Source organism: Penicillium manginii (assembly GCF_028828005.1).
Source record: "Penicillium manginii strain IBT 31320 chromosome Unknown utg000004l:1.0-7231830.0:1.0-7236170.0, whole genome shotgun sequence".
NCBI lineage: Eukaryota > Fungi > Ascomycota > Eurotiomycetes > Eurotiales > Aspergillaceae > Penicillium > Penicillium manginii.
Window position 1 is genome coordinate 212,734 of NW_026643105.1, and position 15,178 is coordinate 227,911.

At 46.1% G+C, this 15,178-nt stretch overlaps 6 protein-coding genes across 6 annotated transcripts; 4 read left to right on the forward strand and 2 right to left on the reverse strand.

The window, feature by feature from the left end:
• Nucleotides 1-3: 3 nt before the first annotated feature.
• Nucleotides 4-1,577, forward strand: N7533_003777 (Major facilitator superfamily domain general substrate transporter; the record flags this gene model as incomplete). The annotated part of the gene is made up of 4 exons (XM_057100427.1): nt 4-129; nt 196-476; nt 535-881; nt 934-1,577. 4 exons carry the CDS (start codon nt 4-6, stop codon nt 1,575-1,577), a joined length of 1,398 nt encoding a protein of 465 aa, XP_056960057.1.
• Nucleotides 1,578-2,331: 754 nt separating this feature from the next.
• Nucleotides 2,332-5,872, forward strand: N7533_003778 (beta-glucosidase; the record flags this gene model as incomplete). The annotated part of the gene is made up of 13 exons (XM_057100428.1): nt 2,332-2,386; nt 2,443-2,508; nt 2,567-2,902; nt 2,991-3,103; nt 3,174-3,304; nt 3,357-3,436; nt 3,494-3,566; nt 3,633-4,743; nt 4,805-4,916; nt 4,986-5,101; nt 5,159-5,280; nt 5,328-5,379; nt 5,453-5,872. The coding sequence occupies 13 exons, from the start codon at nt 2,332-2,334 to the stop codon at nt 5,870-5,872; spliced, it is 2,787 nt and encodes a 928-aa protein (XP_056960058.1).
• A 1,176-nt stretch (nt 5,873-7,048) lies between these two features.
• N7533_003779 (MFS transporter) lies at nt 7,049-8,699 on the forward strand (the record flags this gene model as incomplete). The annotated part of the gene is made up of 2 exons (XM_057100429.1): nt 7,049-7,299; nt 7,364-8,699. 2 exons carry the CDS (start codon nt 7,049-7,051, stop codon nt 8,697-8,699), a joined length of 1,587 nt encoding a protein of 528 aa, XP_056960059.1.
• A 123-nt stretch (nt 8,700-8,822) lies between these two features.
• On the reverse strand, nt 8,823-10,321 carry N7533_003780 (uncharacterized protein; the record flags this gene model as incomplete). The annotated part of the gene is given in 5 exon segments (XM_057100430.1): nt 8,823-9,437; nt 9,499-9,649; nt 9,700-9,716; nt 9,727-9,828; nt 10,148-10,321. 5 exon segments carry the CDS (start codon nt 10,319-10,321, stop codon nt 8,823-8,825), a joined length of 1,059 nt encoding a protein of 352 aa, XP_056960060.1.
• A 908-nt stretch (nt 10,322-11,229) lies between these two features.
• Nucleotides 11,230-12,895, forward strand: N7533_003781 (cytosine permease; the record flags this gene model as incomplete). Its single annotated transcript, XM_057100431.1, has 3 exons — nt 11,230-11,457; nt 11,514-11,730; nt 11,790-12,895. 3 exons carry the CDS (start codon nt 11,230-11,232, stop codon nt 12,893-12,895), a joined length of 1,551 nt encoding a protein of 516 aa, XP_056960061.1.
• A 250-nt stretch (nt 12,896-13,145) lies between these two features.
• On the reverse strand, nt 13,146-14,995 carry N7533_003782 (MFS transporter; the record flags this gene model as incomplete). The annotated part of the gene is made up of 4 exons (XM_057100432.1): nt 13,146-13,392; nt 13,446-13,577; nt 13,636-14,622; nt 14,679-14,995. The coding sequence occupies 4 exons, from the start codon at nt 14,993-14,995 to the stop codon at nt 13,146-13,148; spliced, it is 1,683 nt and encodes a 560-aa protein (XP_056960062.1).
• Between the last annotated feature and the right edge of the window lie 183 nt (nt 14,996-15,178).

The following is a 15,178-nucleotide window of genomic DNA, read 5'->3' on the forward strand; positions in this document are numbered from 1 at the left end:
ATCATGGGTCGCTTATCCCATCATTACAGGTCTTGCCTGTTTCAGATTATCATCGTAGGGTTGGTTGCTTTCTGTGAACCTGGAATCTGGACAGCCCTCAACAACCTCGGAGCTGGAGGAAATGCCAGTGTAGGTCTTTCTTTTTTCGATATTCTGATTTTGAAATTACATGGATCCCATTAACACCCTGTATAGCCCTTTTTAAATAATGCTGCCAATGCCCTCACATACGGACTCATGTCAGTGGGTTGTTTTCTCGCTGGTGGTGTTACCAACAAGATTACCGCAAAATGGACATTGTTTATTGGTGCTGCATTTTATACCCCTTATGCAGCCGGTCTATATTGCAACAATCGTTACGGCAACCAGTGGTTTCTTCTGCTTGGAGCTGCTCTTTGCGGTATCGGAGCATCTTTACTCTGGGCGAGTGAGGCCGCTATCGCGGTCGGGTATCCGGAGGAAGAGAAGAGAGGAAGGTAAGATTGCATATCGCTTCAATCCACTGGCAGGCTCTCAACTGATGATTGCTTTTAGATATGTCGGAATCTGGATGGGGATTCGCCAAATGGGTCCCTTGGTTGGTGGTGCCATCTCCCTCGCCATCAATGTCAATACTGCGCATACTGGCAAGGTCAGCTACAATACTTACCTTGGGCTTGTCGCAATTTCCTCTCTCGGAGCTCCATTTGCTCTACTTCTGTCCCAGCCACAAGATGTGGTCCGGAGTAATGGCACCAAAATTCCTTACATGAAGAAGACGAGCCTAGCCATCGAAGCCCGTGCTATTTGGAAACAGCTCAAGAACAAATATCTATTGCTGCTCATTCCTGTATTTTTGGCCGGTCAATTTGGCACAACTTACCAAGGAAACTACTTGACAAGTATGATTTATCCAATACCCATTCGAGATCAACTTTTCTAACAAGATATCAGCATACTTCACCGTTCGTTCTAGAGCACTCGCTTCGTTCCTAACAGCCGTTGTTGGCGCGTTAGCCAACATAACTACAGGCCTTGTTCTTGATCTCAATCACTTCTCAAGAGGGACTCGATCCAAAGCTGTTTACCTCATCGTCCTGGTATTCGTCACTGCAGCTTGGGTATGGAACGCTATCACCGAAACGAAGCTTTCCCGTATGGCCGAGCCACCCGCCTTCGACTTAGGCGATGGTCCATTCTTCAACTCCGCTTTCACCGTCTACATGTTTTTCAAATTCTTCTACGAGGTCCTCCAGACATACATATATTGGCTTATGGCTGAGGTAAAAGGCGCACAGGGTGACGGGGATATTGCACGAACCACGGGCATTCTGCGATCGTGGGAATCAATTGGCAGCACCATCGCGTACGCAGTGGGTGCAACACACTGGTCAAACTTGAACCAAATGATCCTCGGCTTTTCTTTATGGGGTCTCACCATTCCTTTCACTCTCCTCGCGGTGTTTGGAAACTGGAATGTAGGTGGGGAAGTTCAAGTTGATGTGGGGAGCGTGGCGGGCTCGGAAGATGTGGAGGGACAAGCGGACACTAGCAGCGTTGAGACAGAGAGGGTTTTTGTCGGTCATGATAGTAAATAATATCATAGAAATATCTAGGTACTAGTAGACAGGGTCGAAATATAAATTTGACTTTTTTAAGTATTGGTCATTACTACTAGTGGCATGAGGATACGATAAATAGGGATTACCGGCACTGGCAGGAGGGTAGAAGGTTCCTCCGCCATCTCCCTTCAAATGAAATAGACTCAATTCTGAGTAGATTTAAATATTAAGTTGTAATCATTTACCTAATGATCTCAGAATATTGCGATTCTGTGTATTGGGCACGCATCGTACCACTTTGGCGACCCCGCGTCATTTCCCCCCCCCATCGGCTTTTTGCTAAACTAAACGTAGATCTATACCACATAGATCATAGCATCAGCATGAGGGGACATTAAACAAAACGAACGAGAGCTGTTTACACGTTTTGGATGCTACGGTTACTTTCACAAAGTAGTAGCAGTGCTTTAGTCAACTATCTTCTAGAGGTACTCTTGGGCCATAAAGCTTCCATTTAGGCTATTGTCTTTGGTTCTAGCTATTATATCCAAGCAAAAACTCCCTGTTTCCCTCTCATAGAAATTAATCATTCTTTTTGCACTTGGAAAGGAATTTGGGTCCTACTAATATAAAGTGACCAATAATGAGGTTATCCGGAAAGATCGCCCCGTCAATTGTATCTCTATGGATCTGCAATGTCATCTCTCTTTGCCATGCAAAGATAACTCCTTATGCAACGGCTTCTGAGGCTTGGACCCGCGACTTTGAAGTCTCCAGCAATAGCTCGTCAATGAGAGCCACCTTTCTGGAGAACCTAGTTTCAAATTTGACGATTCCTGAGCTTGGTCTGTTTTTGCATTACATTTCAGTTACCTGCGACGAGCACTAATCCATGCACTAGTCCTTCAATTACATCTCATGTTTGCAGACAATATCATTGGCCCATATTCAGACAATGGCCTATATGGTATTTTTTTAATCTACTATTTTCAAGAGGCTTTTTTCTTATTTACCCAATTTCACAGATAAGGCACTAGAGGCAGCACCAGGAGCACCCGTCGGTATCATCCATGACTGGTATCCAACCAACAAGTCTCAATACAATGATCTACAAAGGCTCAATTCTGAGAAATCCCGAATCAACATTCCATTCATGCAAACCGGAGAATGTCTCCATGGAGTAGGATCTTTTAAACAATCCATGTTTCCCCAGGCCATCGGAATGGCGGCGACTTTTGACACGGATCTGGTTTATAAAGTAGGCCGAGCTATTGCGACCGAAGCGCGGTCAATTGGTATTCATGCTTGCTTCGCCCCCGTGCTCGATTTAGCTAAGGATCCTCGTTGGGGTCGTGTGCAAGGTAAGCCAGCCATTCTCACAGAAATCCTTCACTTCTTTTCATTATTTTCTGTTTATCAATTTCAATTTTAACTTTCTTTATCTACCAGAGGATTGGGGGGAAGATTTTGTTCTTACTTCTCACATGGGTGTCGCCTTTTCAAGCGGGTTATCCAAAAACAGCACTTGGTCAGATCCCGATGCCGTGATACCGGTGATGAAGGTAAATCACATTGTCGCAAAAACTGATTGGAATTTGCTGATTGTCTCTTTAAACATCTAGCATTTTGCAGCTCATGGAAGTCCGCAGGGGGGGTCATAACGCTGCTCCATTCATGGGATACGGCACGCGTCAGGTTTTGCAAGAAATGCTAGTTCCATTCAAGGCAGCGGTGCAGCTTGGAGGTGTCAAGGGCGTGATGATGTGAGTTTTCTTCCTCGCTACATCATAAAACCAAGCTAAATACATACAAAAGGGCTTACAATGAGTTTGATGACGTTCCTTCCTCCGTGAATCCTATTCTATACGAAGCATTGGCGGATTGGGGATATGACGGTTCGCTGGTTGGCCTATCATATATGCTTCTCGAGTTCAGCTAATTTCATCTATTAGGCTACATTACTGCGGATGACACAGGTATGTTTGCCGACGAAGAATCCATTCCAGGCCCAGGTGTCAGAGGACAGTAAATTTAGGGCTCACATCTTTATTCAGGGCTTTCTGAATTATTGAATACACATCTTGTTACTAGCTCCGTTGCAGATACGATTGCCCAGTGGCACAACGCCGGTGGAATGGTTCAATTCTACGATTTTTCTCTTGAAGAATACATAAATGTGTGTCTCATCATTACCATTATCTATTACATCGCTTGTTCTCATTTCTATCAACAGGCAACAACTGGTTTGGTCGCGAATGGAACTCTGTCTATAGAAACACTGCGATCTTTGGCCAGTCGGGTTCTCGGTGTCAAGTATGACCTGGGGCTCTTTGAAAGTCCTTACATCCCACAAGATATTGACTCAGAGAACATAACTATATCTCACGCGCCTCTGACTCTCGAAGCTGCCCATAAAAGCATTGTGCTGCTTGAAAACAAGAACTCCACGCTTCCATTGAGACCCAAAAATCAGAAAATCAGAAGGATCGCCCTGGTTGGGCCTTTCGCAGATACATTCAATTACGGTGACTATTCTGGCCAATGGGGAGGATATCCAGTGCGAAATGCCAGTACAATCCGGCAGGGCTTGTCCGAGCACCTTGCAGCCCACTTTCCGGAGACCGAGCTAGTCTCTAGCTGGGGGGCGAATTCATGGACTTTCAATGGACAGTACAATATTCCGCCATACCTTCTATCTGCGAATGATACACCGGGTGGCCTCTTGGCGACATATTATGCAGATACCAATTTTTCCGACGCAAAATTTCAAAGATTGGAGACCCCAAGTCTCGACTGGGGTCTTTACCCGCCAACCGGGCTACCATCGAATAATTTCAGCGTAACATGGGAAGGAATGATCAATATACCTGTTGAATATGACACACAAGGTTGGCTCGGTGTGGCTCTTTATGCTAATACATCAGCAAAGCTCTACATTGACGGAAAACTTCATGCTGATGTGAAGCCAATATCGGCTGGAAATATTCTTTCTAATATACCTGGACTATCATACACTTCCGCCAACGCAACAATAGCTCCTCCAGGTTCTTCGCCTTTCTTGTTCAAAAAATCCGCGACCCATAGAATTAGACTCGAATACCAGGCATGGAACTACAATCAGAAAATCGAGAATCAAAATTCTTTGAATGCCCAGGTGCTTCTATTCTGGAATCTTGTTGACAAGATTGATCCAGTAAAGCAAGTAAGTTTTCTTGAAGAGATATACCATCTTCTAAGAAGGCTTTGGATACTAAGTGAAAAAGGCCGTTCAAGTTGCCTCCGACTCAGACCTCATCATATTGGCAGTTGGAGCCAACTGGAATAGCGATGGGGAGTCTGGAGATCGGGCAACTTTAGAGCTTTCACCAAATCAAAGTTTGTATCAATTCTTCATATTTCAAGTCTGAAATTGAGACTGGGCTAACAACTCAATCGTTTTATTAGCCGAGCTCGCAGATGCAATGTTTGGTTTGGGTAAACCAATTGTTCTTGTCTTACAAGGTGGTCGCCCATTCGCAATTCCAGAGTACTACAATAAGTCAGCAGCCGTGTTGAATACTGTTAGTTATTTAATGCCTTCAAATTACACACGTCGATAAGTGCCTAATTGGATCCAGTTTTTTCCTGGTCAAGCAGGTGGCCAAGCGATCTCAGATGCATTATTTGGTCTGGTTTCGCCTGGCGGTCGGGTCCCAATCAGTGTTCCATATAGTGTTGGCACATTGCCAGCCTTTTACAAGTATGTTTCTTCGCCCAGTTGACTCTGATCCGTGCTGACCAATGAAGCTACAAACCATCTGTTCCTCGAGACTACGTGGACATTCCTTATAATTCAATTGTAAGTCATGTGTGATCAAAAACGGAAATCAGGACCGCAGAAAAGCTACATATCTCTCATTTCGCATCATTAGTACCCTTTTGGTTATGGACTGTCATACACCAATTTTTCTACGTCCGAATTTCATGTTTCGGCAATCGGCGGAGATCCAGAAATAGTTGAGTTCAACGCTCACTCTATTCTGACGTTTTCTGTCGACGTCAAGAACATTGGCCCGGTAGCAGGTGATTATGTTGCCCAGGTCTACTTGCTTGGTCGCGTCGCATCAATTGTGCGACCAGTCAAACAACTCGTCGCGTTTCATCGTGTCCATCTGCTTCCAGGTGAATTGACCACCGTTGAAATGAGCCTTGATGTTTCCCGGTATCTGGTAGTCCTTGATCGAAAATACAATTGGGTTGTGGAGCCCGGGGAGTATACCTTTGCGTTGCTCGAAAATGGAGGCAGCTCTGTGGATACATCGACAAACGTCACTCTCAACTGCGTCCACTAATCTAGATCGGACTAAATCACATTTTTGTGGTGTTCTGGCTGATGATATGTACATAATCTCCTTGCAGATATCAGGAAATTCTGGCTCATTTATCCAGGTACTGAAAATATCGGACTCTATTATCTGTAGCTTCACAGCACGGTAGTCGGTTTCGCATCGCACTACTCAAAAACTAGTAAGTAATCCTCGAGGTGAACGACCCAAGACCGAAATATTCTGTACCATACCTACAAGTTGTATACTTGAATATCTCCAGAGTTCTCTAAACAACTTAGCAGTATTGTTGGCTAGCAATTGTAGCGTTTAAGATAATTTCTCTTTATCTAACAAAAGAACTTAAAGAAAAGGGTTCTGCCGAGCTGAGAGCTGATAGAAATTGAGATACGAAACGGTCAGCAAAAAATCACCAGATACCATAAGGCAACAACCGGCAATTCGAAGTGGGAATTAGCCGATATCCCCAAAGTCTGTGCATGAATCCCCACGGCACAATGTTGGAGCAAAAATGGAGCAAAAATGGAGAGAAGCCACAAGTGGAGCTCGAGGTGCGAATTGGGACCGCGAATCTTCATTTCGCACGGAATTGATAAGCTCGGGCACTATTCTGTACAGAGGATCAATGGCACTGGTACTGCGATCTCCAAGGATTCAAACTTCAATAAGCTATTTGAACATCGAAAAATTCAACCTTGAGCTTGAGGTGTCCCCTTCGTCTACTCGAGTGCTTCTTATCCTAGCATAAGCCTACCTGCTCGTTCTACCTGTCTGAGATAAACAGAAGCGGAGCCCATTACACATAGAAACCGGCTAAACGTGTTGGCTAAACGTATGCAAACTGTGCCGCAAATAATTAGTAATCGCATTCGTCCAAGATGGGGATGTGATTGTCAAAGTGGAGCCTGATACAACCAAGCATTGCGCCTTATTGCTTGGTACCGGCACACCGACCCCGCCGAACATTTTGGTCCGGTGGCAACCCCGGTGAACCTCGGGGTTCAATAATTATGGAGAAGAGGTTTCCGATCGGCTAGGGCCCGGTTCTGCCTTTAAATCCCACGCGACCCCTGCTTTGCCGCAGAGAAACTAGAAGAAAGACACGCAGCAAGAGAAAAAGTAAAAATCTCTGGTTGTGGGTGCTTTTTCTTCCAACACTCACTTTCCTACCTCGCCGGAGTCATGGCGTCACACGAGATCGAGCCTGCGATCGACCGAATAAAGGATACAGAGAAAAATTCAGAGTCCTTCCGTGAAACTTCCTCGTTGGTGTTGTCTGAAGAACAGGCCCTGGCAAAGGCGAGGAGCAACCCGGACGATGCCCTCCCCATCATCGTAACTTATGCCTTGGACGATCCCGATAACCCTCGTCACTGGCCAAAGATGAAGAAATGGTATATCACTTGCCTAGTCAGCATGCTTAATGTGTTCACGTATGTCCCACCAATTTCCCCCCATTGAAAGTGTCGGATCACTTACTGACCACTGGAATCCTAGAACTTGGTGTGCTGGAGGAATCTCATCGGGTGCCACGGGCATCCAAGAAGAATTCGGGGTGTCGTCCGAGATCACTACGCTTTGTCTATCGTTGTACGTGCTGGGATATGCCATTGGTCCAGTTTTACTTGCGCCACTCTCAGAATACTTCGGCCGACAGCCTGTCTACAACGTGTCATGGTTTCTTCTGTTTATTTTCCAGCTCCCACTCGCTCTGGCACCGAATATTGGGACTATCCTGGTCTGCCGATTCATCGCTGGGTGCGCTGGAGGCGCTCCGTTGACCAACACCGGTGGAAGTATTAGTGACCTCTGGGAACGCAATGAGAGTGGTGGTCCTATGGCCGTCTATGGCCTAAGCAGCACCTTCGGACCTCCAATGGCACTAGTCATTACTGGATATATCGGGTTGAATTGTGGGTGGAGAATGATCTTCTGGGTTCTAATGGCCATGACGGGTGGAGTTTGGATTTTGCTGGTTCTCACGGTTCCTGAAACACGACACACCACCATCCTTCAGAAGAAGACCAAACGAGTGTGCAAGCAGATGCGCAAGGAGAACCTGCGCTCTGCTGAATCCACTACGGACCTCAATGCGAGCGACCGCAAGGGTCTTCATGAGCTCTTTGCGATCACCCTTACCCGCCCTTTCCGGTTCCTCTTCTCCGAGCCCATTACTGCATTCTCGGCCATATACAATGGTTTTCTGTACGGTCTGGTCTACCTTTTCAACGAGGCCATTCCATTGGTTTTCGGTGCCCCCAAAGGTCATCCATTTAACACTGGCCAGCAAGGGCTTGCATTCTTGGGTATGGCAATTGGGCCTATCATTGCATTCTGCCTATACCCCTTGCAGGAAAGATACTATCTTCGACGTGTCGCCGAGAACCAGGGCAAAGGTGTTCCAGAAGCTCGAATGTGGATGGCTCGTGGTGGTGCTATTCTGATCCCCATCAGTCTTTTCTGGTTTGGATGGACGAGCTATCGCTCCGTGCATTGGATCGTGCCCATTATCGCATCTTCGTTTTTCGGCGCGGGTATTTATATTGTCATCTTGAGTATCCTCAACTATGTCGTGGATAGTTATCAGACATACTCGGCGTCGGCCCTCGCTGGCGTGATTTTAATTCGCAATGTGGTTGGTGCTGGATTCCCTTTGTTTGCCACCCAGATGTATGAGAAACTGGACTACGAATGGGCCTCCAGTTTGTTAGGATTCCTTTCCATCTTGCTGGTTCCGATCCCCTTTATATTTTTCTACAAGGGTGAAGCCATTCGGCTGCGAAGCCCATGGGCCCGGGAACACTTTGATCAGAATGAGGACAGCCCTCACTGATTGACCTGATGGAGAAAGTTTTACATACTGTACACATATTATCCGAGTCCAACTTCAAAAGTGTTAGATTCGAAACTCAATAATTTGAACTTGGAATAAATCACCATTCGAAACAAATGAACTCTAAATACTATTGTTCAGATATGTTGCGTTCAATCTTAATTGGAGGTGTTCACTGGCTGTCATTCGAGGCTGGTCGGAATCTAGACTGTTAGCCCCGCCTCCGTAACCAACGACAAAACTTTTATTGGAGTTCTTGTTTCCTTTTTCTCGATGATTTTCCACAAGCCTGCTGGGAACTGGAACTAGCTCTGTGCTGCCAACAGGTTGACAGAAAAAGGCTATGCTGTAACGATCCCGAGGTTTTGATTCTGAAATTTCCGGCATCTCGTGAGGGAAGACAACGCGGTGAACAGTTGATCTGAGCAACCCATTGGTCCAGTAACTCAACATATCGCCGATATTGACCAATATTGGTGGAAATGGGTATTCAATCAAGTCGCCTGGGTACACGGGGACAGGAGCCCATTTTTGGTCCGGCGTTAAGATCTCTAGACCCGGTTGGCCAGGATACTGAAATAGTAGCGTAATACTGCCGTAGTCAGAATGTGCACCAGCACGGATGTCCTTCTCCGGTCGGAATGACGAAACATCAGACGGGTAGAAGAGAAGCCGAAGCGAATTTCCTGTTGGGCCTTTAGATGGATCATGGCGACTCGTGAAGAAGTTCTCTGGCATCTTTTTGAGAGTTAAAGGGGTGAGCAGAATAGTCGTATCATTCCAGGATCTCAATATTTACCTCTAGCCCTTGACTCAAAAGCTTTAGTATTTGAGCGCATGTTTCATTGCATAATCGTGTAAAATGAGCAATCTCTTTCTCCTGGGAAAGAAGAGTTGGAGGCAAGGCCTGTTGAAATTTTCCGTCGTTCAATTCACCAATATTCAAGGCTCTGGGGAGATTTAGACTTTTAACGAATCAAAACGTCAAAAGGAATCTTACTCTTTAAAGTCCCCGCGCTAAGGAAACCTTAGTTAACCAATATGGTAAGCATAGGTGCTGGGACCGAATACCCACCTTGTGATTCTCCGGGTCTAGCGTTTCAACATGCATGCCAACCCATCCCTTGTTCTAATATGTCAATGACAATCATCAGCATGGATTCGTAGTAGAACGCATAGCGATTCGGAATATGAGAGCCAATTTTTCTAGACAATCTCAAAATTCACAACGTGGTTTAATCGCTTCGGGAGACTAACATCAGATCCCCGACGATATGGCTCTTTTTCCGCTGAGGGTAACTTGAAAAAGTCATTTGACTACGCATATTCATCATCAGCACCAAACTATTCGATCAAGGATCAAAATGGGTGAAAACTTCGGAATGAAATCTCCCAGTTTGAGTGTTTAAATTGTTGGGTATTGACAAAGGCACTCCGGATCAACAAACCATTTTGAACACTCGTTCCACGTCGCACTTGGTAAAATTCGACGTCCTACTATCAATATAGAGGAATCCATGCTCGATAGCAGCATTTAACAACGATTTTCCCGCGGCGGCAGTGTCGGGATCCGATAGATCAATCATAGGCAGTCTAATCGGACTTGTCATGTTGGTCGCCATTGTTTTGATTTCCTCTGGGTTTGTTCATTCCCACCCGCAAGTTGTTAAGCCAAACTTCAAAATAAGATACCGGACCCTATATAGACTTTTCGGCTCCTGTTGCTTGAGCAGAAAACGGACGACGCCGTTGACCGAGAAGCTCGGCTTGAGATTATCCAGGAGACTATGGGAAGTGATGAGAAATAAAAAGAGAAAGTTGGTCGACTAGCGACGGTACCACATAATGAATGTGATTGATCATGTGCAAATCTTGTATCACCTCAACTGCCAATGACACTAGCTCCATTCATAATATGAGCGATTTACCCCACGATGGCCCCAGACCATGATTTACAGACACCCCTGCAACCATCACATCTCATCTTTGTGGAACCTGTTGGACCTTCTAAGTCTGTAGCTTAAATTCCTACCCTTATCAATGGGTCTCGGTGGGCTCCGTACCAATAAAAACGTAAATTCGCCCCAGCCACCGACCCCCGCTCGGCCGCGCGCCCGAAATAGCGGAGACGCCGGCTGGACCAGGCCAAATCGGTATGGCTAGAAAGTTAGAGACATGCAGATGACAAGCAAACACCGCTGTGTTCTGAAACAACCGAGGCGATGTAGTGAGATTGATGTGTCCCAGGCGTGGTCGATACCGATAGGCGATCACTTATTGAGTTATAAGCTTGTCTATTCGAGATGCAGTTCATGCATGGTCGGTAACTTGAGCCTTAGGTCAATATCAGCACCTCAACGCCACCACCTGGGGAAATTGCTTGACGGGCGCATTCAATTCCCACGTCAAAATGTGGATCGGCGACCCCCGTGGGTCTATCCACTTTGCACAGTGGAGAGATTACTGATAAAAGGTGTTGTTCCTTGGTCTCGACTTTTGATAGTTTCGTCCGTTGCTGATGCTTCAAACTATGGACAGTACACTGAATCGCGACGTGGAAAAGCGTGCTGGCACAGCAGAGCCATCGCTCTTCGATCATGAGTCAGGGGCTGTCCCTGCATCGAGTTTTGAGTATGGCAACTCTTTATATGCGAAGCTTCAAAGACTGGGAGGCAAAATAAAGGTTGAACAGAGAGGCATTGAGAGAGTACCGGAAGATGAACGGACTGATAACTCATACTGGAATATTGGATCAATGGTATTTCTATCCCTACCAACGTGCGAGGTGTCTCTAATCCGTGCAAATCAACCTAGTGGCTCGCTGCAAACATGGTCGTCCCTTCATTCACCATTGGAGTGTTGGGTCAACCGCTGTTCAACCTAGGATTCATTGATTCAGCTCTTATCATTATCTTCTTTAACTTTATTTCGGTACTTACGGTCTGTTTCTTTTCCATTTTCGGTGCCACTTTCGGATTGCGACAAATGGTTTTGTCTCGGTTTTGGTTCGGATGGTGGGGTGTCAAGCTCAGTATGTCATTTGATCCTATGATTTCGGTGAGATAAATAGGAGCTGATGCATCGATCTAGTTGCCCTGTTCAACGTCCTAGCATGCCTTGGATGGGCCGCGGCAAATATCATTGTAGGCGCACAGCTCATCAATGCCGTGAACCCGGACGTTCCAGGATATGCTGGGATTCTGATCATCGCATTCTGCACCCTCGCGGTTGTCTTTTTCGGTTACAAGGTCGTTCATGCCTATGAATACTGGAGCTGGATCCCGACATTCATCGTTTTTCTTGTCGTACTGGGTGTCTTTGCCCACTCTGGAGACTTTGTCAATATTCCAATGAGAACTGGCAAAATAGAGCTAGGTGCTGTACTATCCTATGGATCTACAGTATTCGGGTTTGGAACCGGCTATACCAGCTTTGCGGCCGATTATACAGTCTATCAGCCGAGCGATCGATCTCGAAGAAAGGTCTTCCTCGCCACCTGGCTAGGTATTTTCCCAACGCTGCTTTTCACGGAGCTTTTAGGTGCCGCCCTTGTGACGGCCATCACCTTGAATGGAGGTGACAACCCTTATAATGCAGGCTACCAAGACAACGGGGTAGGCGGCTTGTTAGGCGCCCTCTTGTTCCCTCGGGTTGGGGGATTTGGCAAATTTTGTGTCATAATTTTGGCCCTGTCCATTGTCGCCAACAATTGTCCAAACATTTATTCGGTTTCTCTGACTCTTATGGTCATGGGCCGCTGGACACGCCATGTCCCTCGCTTCGTCTGGACCATAATAGCAACGGCAATCTACATTGCGATTGCCATCCCCGGATACAGCCACTTCGAAGCTGTTCTGGAGAACTTCATGCATTTCATTGGATATTGGCTCGCAATCTATGAGGGTATCGCACTAACAGAGCATTTTGTATTCCGACGCGGATTTTCTGGCTACCAGCCCGAGGACTACGACAATCGTGATAAACTGCCACCAGGAATTGCCGCACTTCTTGCATTCTGTTGCGGAGTCGTGGGAATGGTGATAGGGATGAGTCAATCATGGTATGTTGGGCCGGTCGCAAAATTAGCCGGGCTAGCCCCAGCTGGAGGAGATGTCGGGTTTGAGCTTGGATTTGCTTTTGCTGCAATCTCGTATGCAATCCTAAGATTTATCGAGAAGAGATTTTTCAAGCGATAGGTGACTACATAGGCATGACTGGTCTAGCAAAATACCATTCTAATTTCATTCAAGTATCTCCGTACTTGGAAAGGCATTCATTTACTGTCTTGAATCCTAACACAGATCATTTTCTCCGTTGAGTAAACTTCAATCGGGGCCTTGGGCAGCATTCTTGAGTACAATCAGGGGAAATTCCACAAGTAAAAGTTCACCCCATCCTTAGAAATGGCCTTCTTGATTTTCATTCCATTATTTTGTTAGATTAACTCTATACTTCGAAAGGCTTTTCATCTATATCATACATCGGTGAGCAAGCCAGCTTGCTCTTCCCCCGTAACCATGGGCCATAAACCTTGAATATCACTGGAATCGGTATCATAATAACAGCAATGCACCCTAGTAATGTGCCGGCCCATTGAACACCAAGATTCTCCATCATTTGGCGAGAGAATAATGGAAATGTGCATCCGATAGCAGAGCGCATAATGGTGTTCGCCGCAATCGTAGATGCAGCCCTAAAATACAATTAGTAAGTTTTCCAGTTATTTAATAACTCAGAAGAACGTACAAAGCGGGATAGCAATCAACAATATAATTGAAGCATTGTAAGAATATTAGGAAAATTCCTGCGCCCGTGAAAACTCCGGATGCCACAGGCGCCATCCAATGAATGGAGGACGTATATCCGGTCCAACCAAACCTAAAATTGTTAGCTGCGAATTCCAGTCCCAGAAATATCGGATAGAAACTTCACTCACCAAAACATTCCAATCGCAAATACGACCGCTCCGAGGATTGCCGGTGGAAGGCGCCATTCAGGGACAGGCTTGTCGCCGTTTGAAGAAAGCTTGGATGCATAAGATCGTTGGAGAAAGAGCATGAGGATACCTCCAAGGAGTTCGCCGATAATGAGTCCTATAAATGCCAGTCCACCTACCCCCATGCTCATGTGATAAACTCCTTGGAATACCACTGGATAGGCCCCGAGCAGAGCATATATCAGACCGTAGATGAAAGAGATATATAAGGATATCAAAAAAAGAATGGGTTCTGTGACCAACATGACAATTGGTCGCGTAAAGTTTGTGCAGATGAGCGCGATAAAATCCACCTCGACTTCATCTTGCTTGGCGTGAATGCCCCAATTGCGAGTTTGCCGGCGCAGGGTAGCTGCTTTCTGGATCAAGATCACCGGGGGGTAAGTTTCTTCAAGGCAGAGGAGAGCTAGGATAAATCCTACAAACACCATCATAGCCGAGATGTACATGATCCAGCGCCATCCCAAGGCGCTCATTTCAATAAATCCACCGACGAACGGCGCCGCAAAGGGTCCAATAAACACAGCCATGCAGAAGACTGACATTACCATTCCTCGCTGGGCATTATTGAACAAGTCTGCAAAGACAGCCGGAACCACTGAAATGGGACTTGCGGCAAATAGTCCTGCGAAGAACCGACATATCATGATAGTCTGTAGATCCTTCGCAGTAGCACATGCCACTGTGAAGATGCCACATCCAAGGATGCCCACTGAAAGTGGCCCACGTCTCCCAATAAGCTCTGATCCTGGTGCCCAGATGGTTGGACCAGCTGCAAATCCGAGAACATAAAGTGCGACGCCTAATGATCCCACTTCCTTACTTGTTTGAAATTCTTGGACAACTCCGGGGATGGCGGCCGAGAAGACGGCACTGGTAAATGAGCAAGCGAATGTACTATAACAGAGGATGGCAACGAGACCAATTCTATGGATCTATTAGAAATGCGTAACGGAAAGTGAAACTGCAGTATTCAAGCGTACCTTTTGAGCGAGGGCCAGTTATAAGGATGCAATGGATCATCCGCACCATCAAATTCCACCACGTATGCTTCAGAGTCCGGAAGAAGAGGTGGATGTTCCTTTCCGGCTCCCATAGCGAGCCATTGTTCTCGCGGGGTTAGACCCCTCACAGAGCCAACGGTTGTCTTTTGCTGCAATCGATATGTGTTGATACGGGTAAGTTCGAGCTCGTCCAGGTGTCCAATCGTGTCGTTCGAGATATCGCTTTCGGAGTCATTGTCGTAAATCGTATTCGTTTCAAATTGATTATCATTATGCTTTGTCTCTCGGTCCGACATTTTGATCTCAAATGACCATAATCAAAATTCAAGTTTGAGAGACCGCGACAAGACGAAGATGTGAATGTTAGACTGAAACAAGTCGGGAGTACAGCCATATCATATGTTTCCCTGAAAGGCTCATGTGGAGCGAATTTTCTTCATTCTTGCACTGGCGAGGTCTGGTAAACCCGCAATTGCCAT